This window comes from Bombyx mori, chromosome 6, assembly GCF_030269925.1.
Source record: "Bombyx mori chromosome 6, ASM3026992v2".
Taxonomy (NCBI): Eukaryota; Metazoa; Arthropoda; class Insecta; order Lepidoptera; family Bombycidae; genus Bombyx; species Bombyx mori.
In genome coordinates, this window is record NC_085112.1 from 16,250,764 (window position 1) to 16,263,742 (window position 12,979).

General features: G+C 36.0%; 1 protein-coding gene across 20 annotated transcripts in view; it reads left to right on the plus strand.

Moving 5' to 3' along the window:
• Positions 1-12,979, plus strand: part of LOC101743884 (collagen alpha chain CG42342) — a 380,399-nt gene that overhangs the window by 112,239 nt on the left and 255,181 nt on the right. For 16 of the 20 annotated variants that reach the window (XR_009973419.1, XM_062669192.1, XM_062669190.1 and 13 more), the window contains exon 1: positions 8,226-8,838. The exons of the other annotated variants lie outside the window; for them this stretch is intronic. Coding sequence is in view for 15 of the 16 variants with exons in the window: in XM_062669192.1 (XP_062525176.1) it covers positions 8,463-8,838 (376 nt within the window). In the remaining variant the exon portion in view is untranslated. Of the gene's footprint in view, positions 1-8,225; positions 8,839-12,979 lie in introns of those variants that run through there. 20 annotated transcript variants of the gene reach the window in all.

Here is a 12,979-nt window from a genome sequence, read left to right on the forward strand (position 1 = left end):
TAAAGGCACGTTTGTAGTAGAAATGTCGGCTTAATGAGGAAATTCCAAGGAAACAGCAATGAAATTAGATAATGAGTAACATTTTAATTTATATTTAGAAACAGATACGCTCCTCAAGAAGTTTTCCGATCACTGTGACATTTATTTCTTTCAACAAGGAAAGTTTTTGCAGTAAGTAGTGGCTTAGTTTTACCCCTAACTTTGCTGATGTCCATGAGCGCCGGTGACTATTTACCATCAGGTGGGTCGTATGGTCAATTACCTATGATGGAGATAAAAAAGCTTATCTGTGTGGACTTACAGTCTGACAAACAGCCTTATGACCGGTACAATTAAGAATGAAAATGTGAGCTTTAAAGCTATTTTCGAAGAGCTAAAATCGTTAACGCCACCTTCAATTAAAGCCCCCCCGTTCGAGCTTAAAGAGCCTGCAAGTACTGCTTGTTGGCCCTCATTGCGTATTCTGGTCGAGTCTAGATATGTAATTGCTTTTCGTTCTGTCCTCAACATATTAAACCGACGTTTTGAAATGCTAATAGCTTAGCAAATATAACACATGCTGTCAATGCACGTAATCATCGATTAAAAGTTGCGTTATGGCAGCTTTTTACGGACCTCATATGTGCGTGTGGACTTGAGACAAGATGCTCCATTGTGGTTCGAACCTGGGGCGTGTAACTAATAAGTGGTCGTTAATTAGTTTCACCAAGTGGAGAAGACCTCAAGGAAAAAGGAAGAGAGAAAGGTTCTCCACACGCTGTGAGGACGAAATAAAAAAGGAGCTGGCCCAGAGTGGTGACAATTAGTACAGGGTAGACAGAAGTGGTCATCATTGGAGAAGGCCTTTACCCAACCTGGGGACCCTGCTAGTAATTAAACATAATGTTATAGTATCAATAAATTGAGCAAATTTAAGAAGCAATGTAGCAGGATCAAATAAAGGCTTTTTTATTTTATTTTATTATTTAATTAGTTTCACGATCAAGAGATACAAGCACGGAGCAATGAAATTAAAACTCCAAATTATAACGTAGTGGGCATCTTGTGAGACTGCACGAATCAATGTAGTATAACTCTTTTGTCTGCTACTGCTGCAAATCAAATAGTTCATCTCCGTAATAACGAAAACCATTACTTAGAGATATATTATGAACATTAATATGGGGTCATCTGCGTGAATCTTGGCTCAGGTGATGAGGGCTTTAGGTACGTTACCGGGATAACCATGTCTAATTTCACACACAGCAATTTATTTTGCAAATACTTTTATGAATGATCAGAAGGAGAAGAGCAACAAACACAAGCACAGGTAGATAGTTCAGAGCAAAAGGTAAGAGGAAGTGTAGGCATAAAATAAGCTGTAAGCTATTTACATTAAATATTAAAAAAGAATTTAATTGATCGACATGGGCAAATTCAAATTCAAATTCAAAATCATTTATTTCAACTTAGATGTCAGTATGACACACTTGTTGAATGTCAAAATACAAATAACAATGTTAACTCTACCACCGGTTCCAAAAAAAGCCACAGTCCTGAGAAGAACCGGCGAAACAAACTCAGCGGGCTTTTTGTTTTTTCTCAAATATTTTCTTTTTTTTAAATAAATAAAAATATTTACAATAAAAGAAAAATAGCTGGGAAGAGAGAGAGAGAGAGAATAAAAGAAAAAACAAGTCAAAAAATACAATTAAAAAATATATAATAATAATGAAAAATGAAAAGGCCAGGAGCGAGTGCCTCATTCCCACGTAGTGCCATCTAGTAAATAATCCTTAACTTTATAATATGCCTTGTTGCACAAACGTTCCTTAACAGTTTTCTTAAATCTATGAACAGGTAGTAATTGAACGTTTAGTGGGATCTTGTTGAATAGCTGTACACCCAGCCCCCTAAAAGAGTTGCTTATTTTCTTAATTCGAGCCGCCGGCAACGCAAGCCTATGTTTGTTCCTAGTGTTCACATTGTGCAAATCGCAGACTCTGGGGAATTCTTCAATGTTTTTACGCACGTGCAATAAATTTTCAAAAATGTATTGGGACGCTAAAGTTAGAATTTTGATTTCCTTAAACTTGTCCCTCAAGAATTCCCTCGGGTGCATATTATAAATAGCACGAACAGCCCTCTTCTGCAGGATGAAAATCGTTTCGACATCGGCAGCATTGCCCCATAGCAAAATGCCATAGGACATAACACTATGTGCACTATGGTAATGTGATATGAGCTTCGCGGTCAGAGATCTATGGACGACCTACCTACAATTAACAATAATCAATTCCAAATTAACCTCTGAGACTATAACTCGAAGGGTGTTGCCGCTTTACTAAATATTCCTTTAAAAAACTGGAACACGCTCTACCTCATCTAGAAAGACTGAATCCGTAAAGGTGTAAGGGAATCGAACTACATGAGTGATCAAACATAAAAATAAATTGTAATCTGGTAATCAATAGTTAGTTAATGCCCGATAAAGACATCAAAATTTACGCGCTCCGAATTTTCGAACTATCATCGATCCCTTATTACGTATGCCGATTGAAACGAGACGTCTAATTGCTTTCGGTTCGCCCCCCGGCATACTAATGTGAGGGTGTGACTTCGGATGTTGTTTTCTAAATGCGGTCCGGTAATTACTCCGGTTTTCAACGCTTTAAAATTGATTGTTATTTTTTTTTGTAGGCGTTATAAAACTACTACTTTAAAATGAAGAAAATTGTACGGATACTTTTAAAGTCTTACAACTTTTGTAGATAAATATGCGAGCTCACAGCCTATTTGACGTAGTTAACGAGGCTCGTACATATTATTTTGCTCGTACACATTATATGTCAAAGCAAGTCTAAGGTTAATTAATTAACTATCTCTTTGTCTATAAATAACATTTCATAAGTTAATTAACGTGCGATAAAAATATGATAATAATATGAAAACACACGTACAGGATGTTACTAATCAATTAATAAATCTCATTAATAATTCGTGAAGTTTTGCTAGATTTATTGTAAACTGACGACGGTAGTTATTGTGCTAATTTGGTACGCAAAAGTTAACCTTTGCACAACAAAACGGAAAAAGAGACCGCAATGCGGAATCAAAGAAATTTCAGCTTACGATTTACGTGGTCGTTCGCAGTCATTCTCGAAATCCAATACAGCGAGTGGGTGACCAAACGACAAGTAGCCAAGTGTTAGAGCTGTACAGATTTACGCTCGCCACCCTACTTGTGAAAGTTCCGCAGGAATCTGTGACGTAAACAAACAGGGTGACTTCGCGTTTAGGAAGTTTTTTAATAATTTTTGTTTCGAAGAAATTCGTTTCACTTTTGGCACACAATATGTCCGTAGCTTATGACGGCGTCCTATTAAAACTTTCATAGTTGTTGGGTTTGGCATCTGTAATGGATTTTTTCGTGATTTAGTGATTCGTGACAATTTAGATAAAACCTGACAACTTGATTGTTGTCGATCATGTTGTGGGAAGTCACGAAAATGATAGCGATATTATCTCCGTAATATAATCCTATTATATATTTTTTTAACTAAATATACAAAAGTAGCCGCATCTGTTACCGACAGATGGCGTTGTTTCTTGAATTTCATGTTCAATTTCGTATTCATTCACATTGATAATATTCTGTATCGATAAACAAATTAGCAGTTCTCATTATGAACAGTGAATCCAATAACATGTCATACCATAAGACTTGGAATATTTTAATTAAAACATTAGCCGATACACCACGGATTTATTTCCATTACAAACAGCTTATGTTACGTGATTATAGATATTTATGGGGGGAATATGCATGTTTTAGACAGAGTATCACGATGATAATGCTACCACATGCATAAATTGAGATAGCTCTTCAGCACATAACGCATCATATTGCTGTGTGAATTTAGGAGAATTATATTGGTTAAATATGTTGGCTCTCAAAATACCAAATAACAATAAATTCTAAAATTACTAAATATGGCGGGCTTGCTATGAAAAGCGGGTAAAAGTTTTTAGTTATGCATGATTATTTAAGTAGCAATTTGTCTTTAGGTTTTGGATATTGACTTAAAAGATATCTTCCAAAAAAAGTCTATTTCATATTCGTTTATATCTTACTATGTTCAACAATCTTAAAATAATAGGGGACCTGTAAATAAAATGTAAATGTTATTTCTCCTTTTTCTTCCTGCTTTTGATGTTGGCAAGATTCGAAACAAATTCACGGGCTTCATTGGCAAAGGGTCTTGTATGATCCAGGTGTTAAATGGTTATTCTTCATTCATTGTCACCCTACATCTGACGCGGTATCGCGTGGATATTTCACTTTCGTTCCGATACGAGGCTATTTACATTTTCGACCAATATTTACGAGTATTTTGGCTTTCATGCCGCCCTCGCAAGGTCGACGTCATTTCCACCATTGTAATTGAATATTTAGAGGTCCATTATTATGCTTTTTCTTAGTTTTGAAGTTGGCGACTCGATACGATTCGCCTAAAACCGATCGAAATAAATCTGAGATGTGAAATTCGAATAATTCTAATCCAAGCCTCCTTAGATTTCCCCTGACATTATACCATAATCATTAACCGGAACTTCCGGCGAACTTCTGAACTTTCCGCGAGCTTACTTAATAATTTAAAATATTGTACCGGATTAAATTAAAAATATTCTGTCAGAGCAAGGAGCGGGACTTAGGGCTGGTTTACATAAAAATAAATTGTGTTTCATTCTCAATGAAGTAACGGTAGCCTACGTGCTTAATGTTACATGAAACGATGTCCGTAGCAACTATAAAGTCCCGCTCAAACTGAAACTCTACGTATACTCTTGGTTGTATTGAAGTAACGACTAGTTTTTACTGGTGGTAGGACCTCTTGTGAGTCCGTGCGGGTAGGTACCACCGCCCCGCCTATTTCTGCCGTGAAGCAGTAACGCGTTTCGGTTTGAAGGGTGGGGCAGTCGTTGTAACTATACTTGAGACCTTAGAACTTATATCTCAAGGTGGGTGGCGCATTTACGTCGAAAATGTCTATGGGCTCCAGTAACCACTTAACACCAGGTGGGCTGTGAGCTCGTCCAACAACCTAGCAATAAAAAAATAAAAAAATAGTCACGCTACAATCGGGATATAACAAATTTGAATTGTGGGTAGTAGTACCGTTAAGTTTGTGATGTCAACTTATATTGACAATTTTAATAATTGTTCAAGTTAATAATGTCCATTATAGTACTGATTTCCAGACATTTTTTCATCTGATTACATACAATAGCACCGTCTAAACGCGCCCTACACTTCATTTGACAAAGTAGAAAAGTTTAAAATTAAATTTATGCAACTCTTGGGAGACGGATGACACGCACGTCTCCCCACTCAAGGTACTCCCTGATTTCTCTTAACAGTACTCTTTTATTGGTTTGTTCTGATATATTATGTTTGACATTGTTTACTGTCCTTATTGTAGTATTAAGCTCACGAAGCTTAATGTTTCTGATGCGGTGCTGGGTTCTGGTCTATCTCGGAGATGATGTTAACTAACAATTTGATCTGTGAGCTCTTGGAATCGCCCAAAGGCTAGCAGAATACGTCTCCTAGCTTAGCTATACTTAGATATGGCTATTCATCGTGTAAAGATAGAAACGCACTGTTCCAAATTATTCACTGCCATAGTGACCACAACGCAACATGCAAGGAAAGTAATAATAAGTAAAGAAGTTATTATTGGTGATAAGACCTCTTGTGAGTCCGCGCGGGTAGGTGCCACCACCTTGCCTATTTCTGCCGTGAAGCAGTAATACGTTTCGGTTTGAAGGATGGGGCAGCCGTTGTAAGTATACTGAGATTTTATAAATTTTATCTCAAGATGGATGGCGCATTTACGTTGTAGATGTCTATGGGCTCCAGTAACCATTTAACACCAGGTGGGCTGTGAGCTCGTCCACCCATCTAAGCAATAAAAAAAATAGATAAGGTCACAGTACTGAGATTTTATAAATTTTATCTCAAGATGGATGGCGCATTTACGTTGTAGATGTCTATGGGCTCCAGTAACCATTTAACACCAGGTGGGCTGTGAGCTCGTCCACCCATCTAAGCAATAAAAAAAATAGATAAGGTCACAGTACTTAAATTAAAAAAAAACAAAAAACCAATTAATTGCCGGTCATAAAGCTCATAACGAAACACCGTGTCTAAGTGGAGTCCTTTAATAAATTACATTAAAATATTTCCATAGATTATTTTTGATTCATCTGGTCGCGATAAGAGTAGAAGCAGGACTATTATTTTAATCTGCGGTCGGCCATTACGGCTCAGTCGGTTCGATGTGCGTTATCTTTCATTTTATTATTGCTTTTAATATTGTATAATTAGTTTATATTTTTAGAGGCTGCGACACGATGTCTTTAACTGTAACAAATTTGAATTATTGATTGGGGATAAAACTTGAATTCTTAGGCTGAAAAGTAAAAAATTTTTGAGTTTATTATTTAGATTTTGTTATTGATTACACTAATATCACATGCTTAATAATTTCATACTTACCGAGTGTTTTTTCTGATATATTTTCCAAAATGCCTGTTAACAATATGAGAAGGTGAGATCAACATTAATTGAAAAAGAAAACAGTGTATACGCACACACAAGTGTCTCTATTTTTTATATTGAAATCAAGAGTCGTTTCGAATTTGACTACAAAAGTCAAGCGTTTGTCTTAATTCAATTTATTGTATGAAGTTACATGAAGCAACTTAATATTTAATGGAAATGGACAAGTTTTGACAAAAATACTAGTGTGATAAATCGTATCGTATACTATAAAGTATGAATCGTGAAACGATCTAAGGATATGGGTTTTTTACATCCACGCTTGCGGTCTTCCTAATGTCTCTATTTAAGAGATTCATAGCTTGTCCAACATTAAAAAAAAAAACCTCTTCTTTTCATTAATTTAATTAATTCCGATAGAGATCTCTTTCTAACTTTTTTGTTGGTAGTCCTGCGCGTCTTAACTTTTTGTGAGTTGTAATCGATACGGGTTTGATATTAATTATTATGTTCATAATTTATAGTTTATTTTGACCGGTAAAATCTTGATTTTGGAAGTAGTTTTATCTTAAGGAATTTTGTTTTTTTTACAAATTTTGTAGCGGCTTCAAATAATTATACTGCTGTGTATTTGTGAACTTATTTTTAGTTTGGTCTAACACTGCTCTAAGACGAATGAATAATTTGAAAATTAACACTTATGAGCAGCGTTGAAATCACAATAGAGGCCCTTAAAAGTCAAGCTCTCAATTAAAATGGAGCGGCTTAGTAGTATTAAGTTAAAAAATGCAATCGCTTTGCACCAAGAAGAGCTATAGCGGTCATACTGGCATTGGATCGCAATGCCCGCTGAGTTTCTCGCCGGATCTTCTCAGCGGGTCGCGATTCTGATCCGGTAGTAGATTCATACGCGAAGCAATTGCTCTTGAGTTGTTAGGTCTCCTTCGGAGGCGCTCGGGCAGCTGTTAGCAAATCCCACCCCTCCTGGCTGAGCCTTTGCTCGCCCACCTGTCCTGGTGAAACTGGAAAGGCCTTCGGGCCACCAGTAATCTCTCAAACATAAAAAAAAAATGGATCGCAATACACAAATGGCAATATGGCAATAATGGCAACCCAAATGATCTTAAACTATGCATAGCTCTTCGGAATTATTTTTATCATCTAATTCGGATATTGTTAATTAATACAATTATTGAAATTAAAAACTTTTGCTAATTTAGGTAAAGTATTATATTATTTAACTCTACAACGTTAACAAACTCATAGCTTCATACAGAAACTTACACCTAATTACCCTAATACTTTAGAACTGATTTTAATACAGCTATATCAAATAGTAAATATCTATATTTCGGAAACACAACATTTTAAATCCTTCTTTAAATTTCAAATAAGTGCTTGGTTACATTTATAACAGTTGTTAGTCTAAAAGATACTACATTTTAATATTGAATTTCATCATTCACTCATATAAAATATATTGGATACGATCATAACATTTACATAAATAACATTTTAAACAGCTCTTAACATTCTCTTGCAGTAACACAAATCTTCACACAAAGCCCAAAAAGTAGATATTTGAAAAAAAAGATACGCGGAAAAATATAGAGCCCTCTAAACACCGCGGCATGTGACGTCCGACACGCCTCGTTGTCTGCCGAAGCAGTCCCGACTGCGAGCAGTAGCGTGTCGAGCGTCGACCGGGACACATGTCTGTAAACGAGCTTCAGGCGAAAACAACGAGACCGAACACGTAAAACGAAACACAGAAACTAAAATTACAAGTTCATTTTTTTTCTGTTCTAGATCAAAGCATTACTGTGTTAAAAATCAATGGGTTAAGAAAAGTAAAATCATAAGGGGAAATGTTTTTGAACGTAATATAATATAAAAACTGTGAAAAATTTAGTTAAAAATGATACTAAAAATGGGAGGCAAGTCGCCTCCAGCCGCAAAACAACAGACAGACAAAGAGACGAAAAAAGATGACAAAAAGAAAAAAAATGAAAGATGCGACGAGAAATGCCCCAGCGATCCGTGGGCCTACTGTGTTGTGTTGTGGTGTGCTTGTGCCATGAGTCTCATCTCGAGCGGGTACAGCCTGTATAAGCAGCAAGGCTTACAGGACAGACTGTCTTTACTGGAAGAGCAGCACTTGGCGTTGAGGAGTGCGGTCTTGGAGCCTCAGCAGCCCCTAGTAGAACGACTTCGGAGAGAAGCCTTATCAAGACCCCTGTATTGGAGGCCCAGAAGGAGCATCAGGGATTACGGGGACTGCGGTTGTCCTGCAGGTTAGTTAAGCTCATCGAACCATGCGGTTTTACGCTGTGAAGGTTGAAGTTAGGGCTTCTTCCACATTATACAATACAATAGACATCACGAACATGCTTAAAGGTAGAACGTAACGTAAATTAGTTATTGTATAGATAGCTATTGTAGTAATTGATCATTACTAATAAAAACAATTTTATTCATACTGTTAATATCACATATCACTTTGAGACATGAAGCCGAAGACACATATACGACAATAGTTGCAACTTGCAATCCTTGAGTAACTGCTTAGTCGCCGAACACATAAACACGATAACGGTCCCGTCGATAAACACTTAACAAGAGCTTAAAGTAATAAATAAAGTTTCCAAAAGGCTTTCAAGAGCTTTAAAGTTCACAAAATGATGAACTTCCGTAAGAACTCAAAGCGTCGTATTTACATTACAGACTTTGCTTTGGCAATCGCATGATCGTGGAAATCTCGTTTTATAAATAAATAAGAAACTTTTGTTTCTTAAAAGGATAAGTATTTAATTTTAAAAGAAACGGTCATGTATTTTCAGCATGTAACAATTTGTGGAATGAGCTTTTAAGAGAGAATTTTGGTGTAATTTTTCAGAATGAAAGCTTTCTTAAGGTGCTAGTGACTCAGTAACGTCGAAATCAGTCAAAAATAAACTATCTACATCATATCAGAATTCAGTATAACGTGCTATGGTCGATTCACGCAAAAATATAAACAAGTGCTCAAGATATTGAACATAATATTGATAAATTTCAAAATCGTAATAAGATACAATTGCACTACATCTGATGTTGATTTGTAAATTATATCCTTTATGTCTTTTGTTATTCACTGATCAACTAGTTAAACGGAATTAATAATTAAAAATCAAATAAACTCCTGAGACTATTTCTGAAAAAGTATGAATAATAATAAATAATAGAGTTCACGGACCGCTTGGTGTAGAGACTCGATGTTGAAATGTTAAATGGTACGGAAGTGGACAAACTATATTAAAATATTATTGAAAGCTAAAAAAAGAAAAAACCGTGTTAACAGAAGTAATATCAATGTAATTATGTACAGTGCTAAATAAACGATGACACTTGGTCATCAAAAATTACTTACATCCACGCAGAACGCTCTAGGTAGAGCATTGTTACGACCAATAATTACGATATCGATAATTTCTTCGAATATAAGCGGCTGCGGATATAATATTTATTTCACGTACTTATCAGTCACTTTACAAACAGAAAGCTTTTAAGTACACTTTAGAAACGTGAAGTTAATGTGTACGAAAAATCGTTACTAAATACAATATAAAAGCTCAATAGCATCCTGCTATAACAATCAAATTAAAGCAACAAAGCACTCAGAACTAACACCTCGTCAAAGGGACGATGAGGCCGATTTGGAACGCTATTAAATTTTTTGTCCACCCCGCATTGCAGTGCTAACTCGTATATAGGCTAGTGATGTGCCATCATCATGATCATTCGGAATCGATGAGTACTTTACAATTATTTTTTTGTAATTAGATTTTATGTTACCTCCACAGAAATTAAAACATGACCGATACGAACACGCATCTCTGAAGATAAGAATAATATTTTATTTATTTATTACACTACCTATATTATGTATTAGATATGCATAGGTTGATACAATGCATAAGGCCTTCTCTATGGGTCAACCAAAGGTACATAATACAAAGAAAATAATGGTAAGATGCATTGATATGGATGAATATTTTGACATACATATATTCCAGTAAAGGAAATAAAGCCGTCATGAAACACATACGCAAAAATAAACATATAGTATACATGAGTGTAAAATTTCATTTATAAATACTAAGAATAAGAATATCACTATTGAAAATTAGTATTTTCATAGGTTTTTATTTATTTATTGCTTAGATAAATGGACGAGCTCACAGCCCACCTGGTGCTAAGTGGTTACTGGAGCCCATAGACATCTACAACGTAAATGCGCCACACACCTTGAGATATAAGTTCTAAGGTCTCAGTATAGTTACAACGGCTGCCCCACCCTTCAAAAAGGATCCACCTAATTTGACGTATTTTCTTGTGTTTGTTAAGACGGGACCTAAAATTAGGTTTCATAGCTCGATACCCATTTACTGCTCGCTTCAGTCGCTCAGTCACGTGTACATAACATATTAATAAACATAATATAGAACACGCCTACCAAAAAAAATAATGATAAAATCTATGCATTTTTATATCTTTCGAAAACTCGCCAACACTAGTCAGTTTACCCCCGGTTTATCTGCAGTCCTCGCAAACTGATCGAAAATATGATAAACAGCTTCCAACACGAGGGACCGAAGGGACACTTGTCGTAACTAACGTCGAGCCTGTGTGCGTTAACTCAGATTTCTTAAATACACATCACAGATTTACAAGTACTATTAGACATGACCAGAGATATAACGAGGAATAATTGAACGAAGTAATAAATCAACTATTCATTTTCTATTTTATTACTGTCAGAATTATGAGTCCAAAAATTTATGAAGTTGTGTAATTACTTGTGGTAGTCTGTATTATGAGCCCGCTTGGGTTGCTACATCTATCCTTGCTACTTCTGCTGCGAAGCAGACTTGTTGAGGTGCCGACAAACATTACAATTATGATATTCACTTTGTATCTCACCTTCGTCCATTCATTTGTGTATGGGCTCTGGAAACCAATCTGGTCCATTTGACAAAAAAATATTTTTCTCATTTCAATATCTCATTTTATCCGGGCAAAAACCATAACGGGAAATCACAGAGAGACACTTAAGTTTTATTTATGTATACATATTTTATAAAAGCTCATTCGTGCAATGACGTGCGTGTGATTTAAGCTATGATGTGTATAGCTATATTTGTATATACGTCTGTATGTTTGCTATTCAATGCATAGGTAACTGTTACAAATGCATAAGTAGCTCTTTGCTCGTTGCGCTTATGGTACGGGATCGTATGTAGCTCGTGTACAAGGTCGCAGATTCGATTCGGGAGTGTTTTTAGTTTTATGGTAATCAAATGTACTTGTGAAGAGTATTCACGAGAGTGTATTAAATTATTGTCTTAGTCGGCAGTCTTCTGATAAGTTATTCAACCAAATTTCCATCATTACTAGTGGGTGGTTTTATCAATAGCTAAGAAATAGATAGTTTGTCGACATGGCCTAGACAGCGCTGCTAAATTTATAAGATTTGATAAAATCCAAATACTAGACAAAGAAAACAATATGATTCCGTGTGGTGCGCGAGGCCATTGAAGTCAAAAAACATATCAACTTGAATACAGAATATGGTTGATGCGTATCGCACACCTGGGATCCTCTAACCATGAGCGCGTAACTTCTAGTAACTTGTAACTTCTAAACAAACTGTCAGACTTCATGATACTGTTAGTTCGTTAGTTCCACTTGTGTGTAAAGAAAGCAAAATGAACATTTTGTATACAAAATTAAACGGTAGTTGGCAGAATATTAAATATAAATGTCGACGAACAACGTCTTAGTTATCCGATCTATGAATGCTGTAAAGTAATCGAAAAGACAGAAATAATATACGCGATAACTAAACCGTTCAATCAAATTTTTATACAGTTATTATAGCTTAGACCTAACTATAGTATTAGAAAGAATTCTCCACATTAATTTAACTACCATTTTATTCAGTATAAGGGACCCGAAATACATGACGTATATGTAAAAATAACAAGTAGCTACGCAACAAAGACATATAATGTCAATTTTTTTTTTATTGCGGACATGGATGGACGAGCTCACAGCCCACCTGGTTTTAAGTGGTTACTGGAGCCCATAGACATCTACGACGTAAATGCGCCACCCACCTTGAGATATAAGCTCTAAGGTCTCAAGTATAGTTACAACGGCTGCCCCACCTTTCAAGCCGAAACGCATTACTGCTTCATGGCAGAAATAAGCAGGGCGGTGGTACCCGTGCAGACTCACAAGAGGTCCTACCACCAGTAAAAATGCCAAATGTATTGGAAAAGCAAATTGACTTTGGAATTAACTCACTAGTGTTAATTGGTTTACGGGGCTCGTAGATGGCACGACGAGGGTGCTATCCATGTTGAGACATGAGGTCAAAGTCTCAATGGTCAC